We start from the raw sequence: 16199 nt of genomic DNA, 5'->3' as shown, positions 1-16199 counted from the left end.
TAGCCTGCCTCTGTCTCCTGAGTGCTGGGATTAGAGGCATGCACCACCACACCTGGACCTAAGCTTTTCTTCACCTGAAAACTTACTCTGAACCAAGCCGACTTTGAACTCAAGAGATGTGCTTGCCTCTGTCTCCTGGGATTAAAGGCGTGTCTGTACTCCAGCTGGATCACACTTGCCAGAGCAGCCATGTTCTGAATTAAAATTCCTCTACAGCCCGCTGCTGTATGAACTTGACGCACTTTCCTTTTCTCTCTCTCTTTTTTTGATTTTTGGAGACAGGGTTTCTCTGTGTAGCCTTGGCTGTCCTGTACTCACTTTGTAGACCAGGCTAGCCTTGAACTCACAGCGGTCTGCCTGCCTCTGCCTCCCAAGTGCTGGGATTAAAAGCGTGAGAGGAGCCCCTGCCCAGCTCCTCTTTTTCTCTCTTAATTGGCCAAGGGCTTTTATGACCTCAGGCTGGGCGTAGTGTTGCATGTTTTTAATCCCAACACTCTGGAAGCAGAGGCAGGAGGATCCCTGTGAGTTCTAGGCCAGCCTGGTCTACAGAGCAAGTCCAGGACAGCCAAGGCTGTTTACACAGAGAAATCCCGTCTTGAAAACAAACAAAAAAAAACCCCTCTAGGCCTCTCCTTTGACATTGTAGAGATGTTGGCGGTGAACTACAGTGTCAGCAGAGTTTGTGTGTGTGTGTGTGTGTGTGTGTGTGTGTGTGTGTGTGTGTAGTCCATCCTTGATATTGTGGTGGTGGGGTGTATGTGCGTGTGTGTATGCATGCGTGCACTGAGTCCATCACTGCCAGTAGAGAGAGCATCTTAGCCAGCTGCCTGCTTATCAGACTTATCACTGCCAGTAACTTAATAGCCTATGAGAAACATTTCCCTATGTAGGAAGTTACTGAGTGGGCCAGAAAATTTGGTTTTTACTAATGAGGAAAATGCGTGTTTAGTAATTTCTAAGTAAGCAGTTGAAGCTATCGAAGGCACAGGTGAAAAGAGTGGAGAATAGTGTTTCTCTGATTTTTATTTTGTTTATTTCATTTTATGTTTTTGGTTTACTTAATTCCCCAACCCCCACCCCGCCACCCCCGCTGGTTCTGTAGCCTGCCTTGGTCTTAGCAGTCCTCTCAAACTCCTGGGTGTGGGTCACTCTGTCCAGCTTAGAATTTTTCTTTATTTTTATATATATGGGTATTTTGCCTGCATGCAGGGTCTGTGTTAGACAGAGCCCGGTCCAGGGTCAGGGTTCAGCGTATCACTTATGAACTTCTTTTTTCAGAGGGCGGAGAAAGGAATCAGATCTCTTGTAATTTGAATTAACAGTGGTTGTGAGCCACTGTGTGTGTGCTCAGAACCGATCCCATGACCTCTGAAAGAGCAGCCAGTGCCCCTAAATGCTGAGCCATCTCTCAGCCCTCTTGCTTGGATTTTTAAATTTATTTTGATTTCATGTTAAAAGTTACTTTACTAGCCGGGTGTGGTGGTGCACGCCTTTAATCCCAGTGCTCGGGGAGGCAGAGGCAGGCAGATCGCTGTGAGTTTGAGGCCAGCCTGGTCTATAAAGTGAGTCCAGGACAGCCAAGGCTACACAGAGAAACACTGTCTCAAAAAACAAAACAAAAAAAAGTTATTTACTGGGCTGAGTTGACAATAGAAATCCAAAATTCTGGATGGTGGAAGAAATAAAAGATTTATATTCTGTGGTGACTGGTTTTTGCTCATTTTCTTTAATTCCTTCTTTTTACATGTCCCTGTTACCTAGTACTTGTGACAGAGTCCCGTGAAACCTATAGAATCCATCTAGCATGTGCGCGCACGCGTGTACACACACACACACACACACACACACACACACTCCTGTCCACTGTTTTGGTGAAGTGGGGGCCTGGGGAGATGGCTCACAGGCTGAAGCACTTGCTGTCTTGCTGTTACAAGCATGTGATCTAGGAACCCGCCTCTAATCCTGGCCCTGCAGGCCAGAGGTGGAATCCTCAGAGCAAGCTGCCTAGCCAGACATCCTTGAATCGGGGAGATGTGAGTTCAGTTTTGAGACCCTTGTCTTGAAAGTGGAGCGGGGTTGAGGAAGTAAAGCCCTGACATCCACACGTCCACACACTCACACATGCAAGGGGAGGCGGGTTTCTTACTAGTGGGCAAACAGGGTGGCCCCTGAGACCAGTGACGTTCTGTCATCTCTGCAACGCCCAAGTGAAGAATGGCCTGTTTCAGGGGATAGATTCTTTGCAGTTGAAAAATTGAACATGGTGACATTTGGGGGGAAGGGGGCGGGAGCTAAGCCTGTCTCTGAGGTGACCTTTGAAGGCCCAGATTTGTGTGTGCAGGCAGAGGAACACTCTATTAAAGGTTGAGGCCTGTGCTGTGTTTGAAGTGACAGTCAGTCCCCAAATTCACAAAGTTGAGCTTTATGTTAGCAATGGATTGGCTTTCTGGGTTTCTCTTAAAGTAGGTTTTTTGTTTTTTGTTTTTTTTAAATATCATTGTGGTGGGTGAGGTGGAGGGAGGGAGGCTGGAGGGGCCTGACACAGGTGCCTGACTGGACGGCCTCCCTGCGAGCCCAGGGCAAGTGCTGACATCACGGGCCTGCAGCAGCTGGAGAGTGTTATTCATTTGATACCCATTCTGGGGTAAACTTGGAGTTGCTGTTTTCATCCTTGGTGGTAGTTGAAAGATGACACGTTCGTTAGTGTATTTTTTTGTAAAACAGAACAGGTTATTTCTTTTTTTGGAAAAAAAAAATATTTTACATTCCTTATTTTGTGGTATGTATGTACATGTGGAGACAACTTGAGGAGTTTGGACTATGTGGGTTCTGGAGATTGTGACAAATGCCCTCACCTGCAGGTCATTGAGCAGACCCTGTTCTCACTCATTTTAAAGGGGCGGTAGCTGCCCTCTGGTATTAATGGTCTCTATGCATGGCCCTGGGCCAGCCGCCATTCCCCTGGTGTTCTCAGTCCATTGATGTGCACCACACACGTGGGTGCTGTTGTCCTAATTTTCCCCTGGGAAAAGAACTGATGAGAGTTGTTGGTGGGAATAGATGCTCCAGAGGCTGGTGAATTTTGTCATAGCTTCCAGCTGGAAACGCAGAGGGCCTGTGGCTGAGGGCTTGTGGCAGGGGGTAAGGTAGGAGGCAGAAGGAACGTTACAAATTGGTGCCTGTTTGAGCTTGGCTGCCTCATGGAACCCAGAGGGCATTAAGGTGACCATATGATGGACTAGGAAAAGGCAGGGTGCATTGTTTGGTACACACTGTAGATTTGAGGAAGCCTTGACCACAGTCTGTAAGGCCCAGGTGTGGAGTGACTGACACACATTCATAGAAGCAGGAAGTGGATAAGTGGTTCCTAGGGACCTGGGTGAAAAGGTGGGGGAGGTGATGGGGATGTTGGGGATTGTACTGGGTAGTTTTAAGTCAACTTGACACAAGCTATCATCACCCCAAAAGTGTGAGTCTCAATTGAGAAAATGCCTCCATAACATAGGTCTGTAGGCAATCCTCTAGAACATTCTCTTAATTAATGATTGGTGGGAGAGGGCCCAGCCGGTTGTGGGTGGTGGCATCCCTGGGCAGGTGGTCCTGAGTCTATTAGAAAGCAGGCTGAGCGAGCCATGAGGAGCAAGCTGGTAAGCACCGGTCTTCCATGGCCTCTGCTTCTGCTCCTGCCTCCAGGTTCCTGCCCTGTTTGATGATGAACAGGTGGTGTGGAAGTGTAAGCCGAATAAACCCTTTTCTTTCCAAGGTGCTTTGGTCATGGTGTTTCATCACTACAGTTGAAACCCTAAGACAGTGAAGACTAAGGTGCTCCCTCTCTCTCTCTCTCTCTCTCACACACACACACACACACACACACACACACACTCTCTTATGCACACGCTTGCCTGTGTGTGTGTATGTATGTGATGAAAATGTTCTAGAAGTGTTTGTGCTGTTGTTGTCTGGGTAACTCCAGACATGCTAAAAACCACTGAATATATGTGCATGCAAGTTGGCACACAGCCACTGAAGTTCAACACTAAATAAAATCTAGCAGATTGTGCCCTGTAGCTGGTGAAGTGGGTGATGAGTTAATTGTTTCTCATTAAAATGTACACTTGGGTCATCAGGATGGCTCAGTTGGTAAAAGTTGTGCAAGTCTGGAACCTCAGTTTGGTCCCTGGACCTCATGTAAGGTAAGAGAGAACCATCTCTCACAAGGTTGGCCTCTGACCCCCCCCCCCCATGCTCCAAGGCACTTACACATACACACTTCCTAACGACACACTCACACACACACACAAAAATACCTTAGCTGGTCAGTGGTGGTGCTTGTCTTTAATCTCAGCACTTGGGAGGCAAAGACAGGTGGATGGATCTGAGTTGGAGACCAGCCTGGTCTACAGAGTGAGTTCCAGGATAGCCAGGACTAGGCAGAGAAGCCCTGTCTCACAAAACAAAAAACAAATTAATTTTGGTGGGCTTGGATGCGTCTTAGTTGGTAGAATGCTTGTCTAGCCCACACGAAGTATTTGGCCTCTAGCCCCACCACTGAACTTAAAAACTTAGTGACTTCAGGGATCAAAAGCTTGAGTAAAACCAGGCGGAGATGTGAGGTCCCTGACTTAGTAATAAACAAACCCAAGGGACTATGTTTTGTTTTGTTTTCCTGGAACAACTTCTGTAGATCAAGCTGCTCTTGAACTCAGAGACCCACCTGCCTCTGTGTCCCGAGAACTGGGATTAAAGGCGTATGCTACCACCAACTGGCTTTTTTTTTTTTTTTTTTTTTTAATAAAATAAAGGAAAAAACCTTGAAGCAACAAGGGCAAAATAATCCCTTCCTTAAACCTGCTGTGTTGGCTCAACAAGACACACCTGAGGGTGGAGCTGGGCTTCTGAAAAGAACTCTCAGCTGCTTCCACATTGCTTTGTGTGGGTTTCTCCCCTCTGCGAGGGCCTGGCCTGTACACTGTAAGTCACTGTGAGCTGCTTAGCAGCCTCCCTGGCTTCCAGCCCTGGGTACCAGGAGCAGCCCCTCCCTGCTCTGTCAGACATCTTGACATGGTCTGGGAGAGACACTATCCCGGACTGGCCTAGTGTAAGGTTTACATTCATGTTACTTAACTGAAGCTGTTTTGTTTTTTGTTTTTTTAAACTTTTCAGATGATGGATGCCATAAAAGGGACGATGACGGAAATCTACAATGACCTTTCCAAAAACACCACCGGAAGCACAATAGCTGAGGTTAGCAGAAGACTGGGGAGCCCCCCCCAGAAGTTCAGGGCTTGAGCCTGGGCCATGCAAAGCTGGGCTGGAAGCCTGTCTGGGGCCCTGGCTTGTTCGGGCTGAGAGCATGGGTGGATGTTTGATTAAGTAGTTGGCTAGGGAGACTGGCCCTGCCTCCTGCCTATGTCCTGTTAGATCACAACAGGACTGGGCACCTCTGGTTTATCCGGGATTGATGCTGTAGTCGTCTCCATCCCCCTGGCCTTTTTAGACAACCACTTGTCTTAAGAATTGTGTGCTGGGGGCGCCACAGGTCTATGAGTAAAGACAGACAGTGGCTAAATGCCAAACTGTTTACTTACTAAGTCATCTCTTAGAACTAACTCTGGAAGCCTCCTTTTATCCAGAGACAAACACACACAATTCCTGCCTGCTCTTCCCTCTCGAGGCCACTCAGAGAGGGACCATCTGCTAGAATCTGTGTGGACAGTGTGGTGCTGGCAGTGGCCTGGTGACCAGACAACACACAGAGAGCAGGGTTTCTTGAGGTTACCAGAGACGGATGGGAACAGATTCCAAGCCTTTGAGGCAGGGTTTTCTTTTTCTTTCTTTCTTTCTTTTTCCGAGACAGGGTTTCTCTGTGTAGCCTTAGCTGTCCTGGACTGGCTTTGTAGACCAGGCTGGCCTTGAACTCACAGCGATCCACCTGCCTCTGCCTCCTGAGTGCTGTGCAGTTCCCTACTTTTACATTGTCCGCCCCAGGCATCAAACTCAGGTCATCAGGCCTGGCGCCAAGTACCCTCACCAGCTGAGCCAGCTCAGTAGCCCCGTTCTCATGTGTTCTAAGAATCAAAATGCTAATTAAAATTTTGATATATTGTTTATGTGAAAATCCTTTAGTCCTTGTCTTTGCTTTAAGTGGTTTTCCCTCTTGTTCCATTTAGGAGGTGGGGGCCGAATGTCTCACTTGCCTTGGCTTGCAGAACCAGGATCCTTGGGGGGGCGTGTGTGTGTGTGTGTGTGTGTGTGTGTGTGTGTGTGTGTGTGTGTGTGTGTGTGTGTGTGTGTGTGTGTGTGTGTGTGTGTGTACACGTACGCGTGGTGCATCGTGCACTCTTGCATGTGTACAGATGAACATGACACCCTTCTCCACCAATCCTGAGCTGTAGGGCAATGGGCTCCAGGGGAACCGCTGCCCCAGCAGCCTCTCAGGCTCGGTGTCTTCCCTGCAGATTCGAAGGCTGAGGATCGAGATTGAGAAACTGCAGTGGCTGCACCAGCAAGAGCTTGCCGAGATGAAACACAACCTGGGTGAGGAGGCAGGGTCGGCTGAGCCCCTGGCTGCTGTGAAGCGGGGCCCAGATCCAAACAGGTTGAAACAGCCCTCAAGGCAGGGATGCAGAAGATGGTGTAGGGCTGCAGACCCTCTTTTCCCTCTCAAGATAAGAGTGTTCTCTCATGGCACCTTTATGTGGGTTCTGGGGATTTGAACGCATGATCTCAGGCTTGGCCGCAAGTACCTTTACCAGCCGAGCCACACTGATGGCCCTTTGCTGGTCTTTTTAATTCAAGAAGAGCTTGTGAGGAATCCAGGGGCCATTTACTTTCAATGTAAGGTTCACTTGTAAATGTGCAAACTGCCTGGGATTTTCTAAGAACGAGGATGGGTTTGACAGTTGCTATGTTAGCAGAACTGCCAACCATAGTGGCCCCTGACAGTGGGTTTTATTCTGTGTCTCAAGACAGGACTCTAAGAAAATCGTGTCTGAATGCCTTTGTTACCTGTGTGTGAAACAGGACGGTAGAGCTTACCTTTGAGAATATGACAGGTCTAAAGTGCTTAGGGCCACACTTGGCGCACAACAGATGCTGTGTATGTATTTGATTGACAGAAGGGGAAAAAATGAATATCAGCTGCAACTGTTTGAACGGTGTGAGGAATCCCTACAACTTGGGATGATGTCACTGGTGGGCAACGCTCCTGTCACCTACATACTAGGTTGACAGCATGACAGGCAATCAGATTTGAGTGATGAGTATCCCACCCCACTGTGTTACTGGCCGAGCTGGGGTGAGGGGGACATTTCCAAGTCAAGGCTTAGGTAGGGTCTGTGTGAAGCTAGGGGTCTGCTACCCAGTGTGCTGTGCCGCAGTCAGTGATGCGGCTCGTCTCCTCCTCCTCCTGTACCAGAGCTGACCATGGCTGAGATGCGGCAGAGCTTGGAACAGGAGCGGGACCGGCTCATCGCCGAGGTGAAGAAACAGCTGGAGCTGGAAAAGCAGCAGGCGGTGGACGAGACCAAGAAGAAACAGTGGTGTGCCAATTGCAAGAAGGAGGCCATTTTCTACTGCTGCTGGAACACCAGCTACTGCGACTACCCCTGTCAGCAGGCCCACTGGCCTGAGCACATGAAGTCCTGTACCCAGTCAGGTAATGTTGGGACGCCGGCATGCCTGGGAGGCTGTGTGCTGGGCCCTCCTGCCTGGGGTGCTAAGGGATGCTTGCCCAGGCTCTTGCCATGTTATGTATGCGAACAGCTGTTGTTCTGATGCACAAGAGATGCAGGTGTGGGGTTAAGTCTCAACCTGTGACTTTAAGTTGGGTAGTTAGTGGTGATGTAACTCTGGCCTGTTTACGTGACTCCGTGTTCAGTAACGTTCAGTAACTGGGACGTTTCTGTGTGGTTACTTCATGGTCCAGTTAGTCTCTGTCTGATATCACAAACTCAGCTTTTATTGTGGCATGGTGATGTCTGCGGCTGTAACTCCTTCCTGCTTTTCTCTTGGCCCAGAAGCTCCGGGTCCCTCTCAAAGGATGCTGGTCTCCCTCACTCTGCCTCAGCTGGGCTGAGGTGGCTCTAAGGCTAAAGGCTCGTTTGGTGGGCACGGCCTGGCTCCACTCAAATATCCTTTGCTGGGAGAATATGCTTCCTCAGCAAAATGATTTAAAACTTGAGTTGCTAAATATCAAAAGGCCTATTTTCAGATAAAGCTCTGGCTTTCGGAGAGTGTGGCCCATGCCAGATCTCTCGGTGGGGTTGGGAGGAAAGAAAAGGAGCCTGGTGGCATCAGATTGGTAGGGACTCAGCTGTGGGGGCCTCAAGGTGTGGCACAGTTTTAAAGATGGCCTCCAAATGAGGCCTGCAACCATCACACGTGGCTTAAAACATCCACAAGACTTCTGTTGTTCTCATTGGTCCCCAGCTACTGCCCCTCAGCAGGAAGCAGATGCTGAGGCAAGCACGGAAACAGGAAATAAGTCATCCCAGGGCAGCTCTTCCAACACACAGTCAGCACCTTCAGAAACGGCCAGCGCCTCCAAAGAGAAGGAGACACCGGCAGAGAAGAGCAAGGACAGCAGCTCGGTGAGGGGCTCCCCCTGACACCCACTTTGTGCCTAGGACCCTTTCTGTGTCTTCCACCTCTGCTGGGTGGGGAATGGACTCTTGGCAGCCACTGTGCCCCACATGCAAGAACATGGAGAGCCTGTTAGGGGGGTGGGGCTTTGGCTGCTCTCTAGGGTCCCTCGAAGGTCAGAAGGGACTCTCCTGCTGAGCCTGGAAGCCACCAGCCACTTATCCCTATTGAGGACTAGAAGTGTGGCTAATGTGACATGTGACCAAGGACTTGCTGATTTTAAAGTTACTTGAGTTGTACGTGGTAACCCGTGCCGGTGCTGTCATACTGGATTGTAGTGCTCACAGCTGCCTGCTTCCCGTGGGGCAAGCGGTAACAGTTGAATGCATGGGCCATTTGAAGGCCTGCGTTGACCGTTGCTTATGCTTTAAGCTGTGTATTTCAAGGGACCAAATCATTAGATGGCCAGTAAAAACCATATTGACTTCGTAGTGTTGCCTAGTAAGAGGCTAACATGAAGTTAAAAAACAAACTGGTAGTAATTTTGAGCAACATACGCCTTCTTTGCACAGCATGGTACTGGGTGAGTAGGTCTGTGAGTAAAGCTCAGGAAGTCCTGAGCGTTCTAGGGGCAGAGACAGTAGGGATAAATGGGAGCCACTCGAATGCTTTGCTCTGGCCTTTTTTAGCATCTGGCAGGCAGAGCATAATGTGTGTGGCTATCTGTCTGCCCTGGCTCCTTGTCTGAACACCAAGTCTCTAAGGTGTCTTGGGTCGGGGGCAGTGGTGAGCCCTCCCATGATTCCCTGGGGTCCTACAGTCCCATCTTTTTGTTTGTTTGTATTTCTAGACCCTGGACCTTTCTGGCTCCAGAGAGACGCCCTCCTCCATACTCTTAGGCTCCAACCAAGGCTCTGGTATGTTGCCCCTGGTGGGCAGATGGTGATTTATTTTTTTGTTTTTTTTTTTAATTTCAGTTGGGCAAGTTGGGGGAAGTCAGAGGTTTAAACGGATTTTTATGGGGGGATGGAGGGTACCTTGGATGGATTCGGGTGGAGATGTGGCTGGGCAAAGTGCTATCCGGGTGCCCCTTTGCATTGGTCACCTGTAGGGGTTGTGTTTACCGAGGGCACCCTTCAATGGGACCCAGGGTGTTCCCCCCTCAGGTCTCAGAGGTCCTCAGGGCATAGCTGACTCACAGAGACCCTTAAAGCCTTTAGTGATGAAGATGGTGATGGGTAGGATCTCCACGAGAGCCTCCCCTGCGATCCCCTGCCAGCTGTTGTGGAGTTCGAGCCATCCATCCTCCCTTCCTGGGAGCCTTGGGTATCTTTTTCCCAGAGTTCAGAGCCATAGCTTCCTTCTCGGCAACAGTTTTGGCCAGTTTGAGGTTCTTTCCTGTCGTCTTGGCTTCCAGGATCTCTCTGTCCGCTGATGAGCAAAAGTTAATGTTTTACTTGTGCACAGTGAGCACACGGGAAACGCCGCTGGGGACGGTGGTGTGAAGGAGCAAGCTGATGGTAGGGAGTGTATAAACTCACAACCCCCCTGGATGTCCTGCAGTGGAGAAAGTCCCCTCCCCCACTGTGCCTTCAGTTCCAGCCTGTTGGTGAACTCGGAGGCTCTAGTCATTACGCACACTGCCTCATAGGCTGTCTCGAATTCTGCTCTTTGCTCTCATGATCCTCCTGCCTCCGCCTCCTGAGTACTGGGGTAATGGGTGGATTTCTAGCAGTTTGATGCTCCCCCACCCCCTTTTTTTAAAATCATTTTTGAGGAGATGCCTTAATGGATTTTCCACTTTTTACTGATGATATATATGAGTTTAAAATAAAAACTGGCATGGTGGTGCATGCCTTTAATCCCAGCATCAGGAGTTCTCTGAGATCTAGGGCAGCCTGGCCCACAGAGTGAAACTCTCTGTCTCAAATATATAAACAAGCAAAGAAATCCATGAACTGAGTGATAAAGAAGATTGTAGGGATGTCTTTTTTGGTAGTTTGTTTTTTGAGACAGGGTAGCCTTGTCTGTCCTAGACTCGCTTTGTAGACCAGGCTAGCCCCAGACTCACAGGCCTGTGCCATCACGCCCGGCTTGCAGGGATGTCTTAATTCCAAGAGTGGAGCTAGCAATATCCAAGTTAGGAAATACCGTTGGGACTCTAGAGTGTGTGGGGGAGTGACATTTAGGAAGGACCTTGAGGCCTGTGTGGACCTGTGTCTGTGCAAGTCACAGACCAAACAGAGGCAACTGCATAGCTGGCCATGCACCTGTAAACCCTGGCTTGTAGAAATGGCTGTGCTGCTTGGGCCTGTGGGATCCCTTGCTGCCCCTTACCTAGAGAATTTTGGGTCAGAGGGAGTGGGAAAAATGGCTCTGAATGGAAAGGAGGCCTTAGTCCGGAGGAGGAAGTGGCTGGCTGTTGGGGAGGGAGTTGTGAGCATCAGGTGTGGTGGTGTCCTAAGCAGAGCATCAGCAGTCTCTCTGCCTTGCCCAGACAGGCTGACCTCCCGCACCTGACCCCGCTCTGTTCCTCTCCTTGGCTCCTAAGTTGCCCCCTCTCACACATTTTCTGGGAGCAGTGATAAATGTATCTGTGTCTCCATGGTCCTCTCTCCATACTGCACCCACTGTGGAATCTATGCTGTCCATCCTGGAAATATATGTCAAACCCCTTGAGTGCATGTGGCTAAGGGAAGGGATTGGGGCTTTTTCTTTTAGGTGATTTTAATATAACTTTGGTGGTTTTTTATTACAACCTGAATCACTCCTGCTCTGCTTTCCCGGCCCAGTTGGAGCCTCTCCTGGCATTCCACCCCGCCTCCATCCCCACATGTCACCATTCATTAAGGTGCGGTAGCAGATGCCTTTAATTGTTAATCCTAGTACTCTGGATGCAGAGGCAGGTGACTCTCCATGAGTTCAAGGGCAGCCTGGTCTACAAAGTGAGTTCCAGGCCAGCTAGAGCTACATAGTGAGACACTATCTCAAAAAAATTGAAAGCCAGTGGGGAGGGGGGGTGAGCGCACCATTGACAAAGAAAGGGCATTTAGAAGTCTAAATGTTGTGAGTTTTATTGTTGTTGTTATTAAAATTTCTCTTAGTGTGCTGATCATGGAAGCAATGCTTGGGAGAGACACCCCCCCCTCCCCAAGCCTTGCATGTGCCAGACTGGTGTTTCCACTCTGGGCCCCAACCCAGCTGCCATGTTCTGACACATTCTCTCAGACAGTGCCTGGACGGGTGGAGATCTCAGAACGAGCCCTTTCTAGAATTTGGGGGGAAAGAATGAGGCAGGGGGATTAGAGTGGTGGCTTAGAGGGTAAGACGTGAAGGCTGGAATTCTGCACTCATGTACAAAGCCTGGTGAAGCAACATGCGCCTGCAATCCCAACACTGTGACCTGGAGATCTCTAAGACTCCCTGGCTGGACATGAGGTTCAGCAAGAGACCCAGACTCAAAAAAAAAAAAAAAAAAAAAAAGGAAAAATGATCGAGGAAGACACTCATCATTAACCTCTGGCCTACGCACAACTCGTTATGCATGTGTGTACACACACACACAAATACACACTTCTCTCCCGGTAGGTTTGCAGACCTGTCCTGTTTGTCCTCTATACTTGATGGCCTTTTGTGGTTGTTAAGGATTAAACCCAGGACCTCGCGCATTCTGGGCAAAAGCTCACCATGGAGCCATGTCCCCAGCAGTAGTTTGTTCTCTAAGGGTTTTATTTATTTATTTTTATTTTGTTTTGTTTTTTCGAGACAGGGTTTCTCAGTGTAGCCTTGGCTGCCCTGGACTCTCTTTGTAGACCAGGCTGGCTTTGAACTCACAGAGATCCACCTGCCTCTGCCTCCTGAGTGCTGGGATTAAAGGCGTGCGCCACCACCGCATACAAACTCAGAGGCTAGACTAGTGCGGGCAAGGTGTATCCTCCATCTGGCCCTCTGGGGCTCTTCCACGGGCCTGCTGTCTGACCTGCCTTTAGAATTCATCAGGGGGCTTCCCTTCCCCTCCCTGATTTCTGAGGGAGGTCGTTTCTTCATGTGGTCTGGCCTCGCTTGGCTGTGTGAGCCTACCCTCTACCCATCCTGTCAGCAGAGTCGGCCTCCTTCCTTGGCACCTTGCCTTCTTTCCTGTCACTCTCACATCCATGTCACATGCCCCATGACGCCTGCTGGCACCAAGACTGAACATGCACCATCCGCTGTCTCTTCTCACCTCTCCTCTCTCTGTGAAGAGTTGCAGGCCCACAGTTCCGTTTGCGCTAACCGTTAAGCCACTCACTGCCTAGGCATGTGGCCTACTGTGGTTTCCTTCTTTGTCTTAATTCCATTCTTTTTCCTACTAAACTCTTCAGGACACTCACTTAGCATAGGCGCTCCTTCCACTTGGGGTTTTTAGTCACTTTTGCCATGTAGCTCAGGCAGGCCCCAAAATCATCATCCTTTTCTCTCGGTGTCCTGAGGGCTGGGGTGACAGGTGAAAAGCACACTTGGCTTTTCTAAGGGATTTGTTTGCTTGTTTGTTTATTTGGCTCTTAAACTTTGGACGTGGTTTGTGGATGTCCCTTTCTTGTGGCCTAGACATTAGTCAGCTGGTCCCTCCCAGTCCTCTGTTGTCCTCTGTGTGGCACCTTTGCCGTCGGTCTTCCTGTTCCTCACAGATAATTGGTCTGTTCTCTGCCGCGTGGTGCCTGCCGCACTAGCGCGGTCTCAAGCCGACCTCAGTTTCCCTGCTAGAGTGAGGCTCTTGGCAGAGCTTGCAGTTCAGAACATTTTGCTTTCAAGATCCTGAGACTTTGTGGCTTGTGAAAGTACAGGGTTGCTTTTATGTCCTTGGTGTGTCCACTTTCTTCCCTGTGGCGCGCTGTGCCCAGCGACCCTGTTTGGTTTACACACATTTTTTTAAAAGCCCCAGTACATAAGCACGTACATGAAGGAGCAGCTAGCCCGTTGGCCCCTGGGGTTATGTGACGTTCGGGCTGTGATGGACTCTAAGGGTACCTGTGCTCTCTCCAGTTAACAAGAGGTGCAACAAGCAACCTGCCTATGCCCCAACCACTACAGATCACCAGCCGCACCCCAACTACCCAGCCCAGAAGTGTAAGTATGACCCTGTCTCAGGGGGCCTGCTGGGGAGCCATTCCCGCCGTGCAGAAGCCTTGTTTTGTGTGTTTGTGTCTGTGTGGGCGTGTCCTGTTCTTTTGAGTGGAGTCTTTATCTGCTTTGCTGTCAGTCTTCTTGTCTCTTCCTCTCGCTGCCTTTGCAAACTGCTGTAGGACAGCACAGCACTGGCTTTTCAGAGCCTTGTTTTTTGTTTTTGTTTTTTTGTTTTGTCTTATGTGCATACTGCGTCTCCTGCCGTGACTGGCATGGTTAGCCCCGTCCACTTGAGGCTCAGTCCTACAGACCCTGGGATCTTGAGTTCTCTTTCTCTAGTGTTCCCATTGCTCTTGGCCATGTCGTCCCCTGAAAGACCTTCTAGAAGATTATAGTGTAACTGCCAGGAGTAGGAATATGTGTAGAGGACGACTTGGAACCCCGATTGTCCCTTTAGAACGCTGTCCCCCTCCTGGCTGGGTTTGTTTGTTTGTTTGTTTATTTATTTATTTATTTTGTTTGTTTGTTTCTGAGACAGGGTTTCTCTGTGTTAGCCTTGGCTGTCCTGGACTCACACTGTAGACCAGGCTGGCCTTGAACTCACAGAGATCTACCTGCCTCTGCCTCCCGAGTGCTGGGATTAAAGGCGTGCAGATTTAAAAGCAACCGGAGCATTCTCTGCATGTACCCTGGGACAGGCAGTAAGAAGTGCAGTCTGTCCTGCAGGGGAGGCGGCGGCGGCAGCAGCGGTGGCAGCAGTGGCGGCAGCAGCAGCCACTGCCGCCGCCCTTCCTCACTGGCCCTTTCTATCTGTAAGCTTGAATCTGGGAGCTTACTAAGTGGTCTAAGTAGCAATGAGATCTTACTGGCTGGCCATTAAGCCTGTCATCTCGCCACCAGCAGTGCCCATAGTTTTGGGCTATTGTCCTCTTCTGAGCCGGCTTTTGTGGCTCTTCTTTTAGCTTCCTCTTTGCTTCCTTAGCTACTACCGAGCTTGGTGCCTGTGTGATCTCAAAGCCATCTCAGGGCTCAGCTGGGGTCTGTGTCAGGTGGGTCTAGGTATCTCATCTGCCTGTTATTTCTTCTCTTTTACAATCTCTTCCTGGTCTGGATGTGAGTCTTGTAAATTAATCAGGAGTTCTGTTAACATAAGGAGACCACGTGCCAGATCCTGAGGGCTGAGTTCAGAGGCAAAGTGCATGGGCCCCCATGGCATTGGTCAGTCACTTAACTAGGGTAAGGGTTTCCCCATCAACACATCACTCACTAACCTTCGTTCTCTGCAAGCAGGAGACCCTGCTGATCTTGCAGTTACGGTAGTAACAGCCTAAAAAACAACCAACACCAACACCACCCCGTGCTATGGGATCTCAGTGGTAGCTGTGACCGGAACAGCTGGGAGATGGGTTGAGGGCATGTGGGCTGGGGAGTTAAGCCTGCTGCCTTTCTTCCACAGACCACTCCCGGAGCAGCAAGACAGGTTTGTGGAGCAGTGGCGAGGAGAAGCGGGGGTCAGCCCGCTCCGAGCACAGTGCAGGGACCAGCACGAAGAACCTCATGCCCAAAGAATCTCGGGAATCTCGGCTAGACACCTTCTGGGACTAAGGGCGCGTTGTGAGCCACAATTCCTCCCTGTGGGGGAAAACAACCCAAACAGGAACTGGAGACCTGCTGCCACCGCCGCACCACCTTTATAATTCCCATCACTCAGGCTATGCCCGGGGGTGTGGCCATAGGGCAGCGACTTGATGCCATCCCAGCTTTGGCCTTGGCTGGGACTGCTTGACCCTGTGAGCCAAACACTTTAAGTATAAGTAGGTATACTTTGTGATGCCACTGACCTAGCCTACCTTCCTTTTTCATATCTATACCAACCTTAACTTATAAAAAAAAAAAGAAAGAAAGAAAAGAAAAAAGAAAACAAGTTTTATATATATATATAAACCTACAACAAAAAGAATGTTTTTGATAATCCAGAGGGCTGGTTAGTTAGCGCCTCTGGCCTCACTGTGGTATCAGGGCTGGGCCCCAGGGAATGCTATTCTGACACAGGTCCTAGTCCTTGGATACCTGGGGAGGGAGGGAGCCACTATCTGTCACCCTGCAGCACACCATGACTGGGGCTCTCAGGCTGTGCTGCCCTGGACCCGCCACACCAAGCCATCGGCCCCTCACTGACCCTACAAGACGATGTTACAAAACACAAGCTTGCTGGGCTCAAAGGACACAGAGAGAAGTGTGTGTGTATTTTGGTGTGTTTACGGAAGGCACACGTGAACACCAACCCCTGTTCCATCATGGATGCAGACGACACATTCGTGTGGGGGGGGGGCCCTTCTCTCTGCCGAGTTTTTTCCCACGAACACTCACACAGATTTGTGAAGAGATGTGCTTCTTGGAAGAAGCAAGGACTCAAAAGGCAAGGTGCACGGTGAGGACACGTGAGCCCGGGGATGGAGCATGTATGTATTATTTATATGCCGGAGTTCTACGTTTTTATGTAAGCATGAAAC

At 49.8% G+C, this 16199-nt stretch overlaps 1 protein-coding gene across 1 annotated transcript in view; it reads left to right on the top strand.

The window, feature by feature from the left end:
• Zmynd8 (zinc finger MYND-type containing 8) overlaps positions 1 to 15594 on the top strand; it is a 101534-nt gene extending 85940 nt beyond the window's left edge. Inside the window, 7 exon segments of the mRNA XM_051143814.1 lie at positions 5164 to 5244; positions 6459 to 6537; positions 7418 to 7657; positions 8431 to 8591; positions 9434 to 9500; positions 13606 to 13689; positions 15143 to 15594. Of these exon segments, the coding sequence (XP_050999771.1) occupies positions 5164 to 5244; positions 6459 to 6537; positions 7418 to 7657; positions 8431 to 8591; positions 9434 to 9500; positions 13606 to 13689; positions 15143 to 15291 (861 nt within the window). The 3' untranslated portion in view covers positions 15292 to 15594.
• Positions 15595 to 16199: the final 605 nt, after the last annotated feature.

Source organism: Acomys russatus, chromosome 4 (assembly GCF_903995435.1).
Source record: "Acomys russatus chromosome 4, mAcoRus1.1, whole genome shotgun sequence".
Taxonomy (NCBI): domain Eukaryota; kingdom Metazoa; phylum Chordata; class Mammalia; order Rodentia; family Muridae; genus Acomys; species Acomys russatus.
Note: the sequence above shows the minus strand (reverse complement) of the source record. Positions and strands in the feature narration are given on the sequence as shown.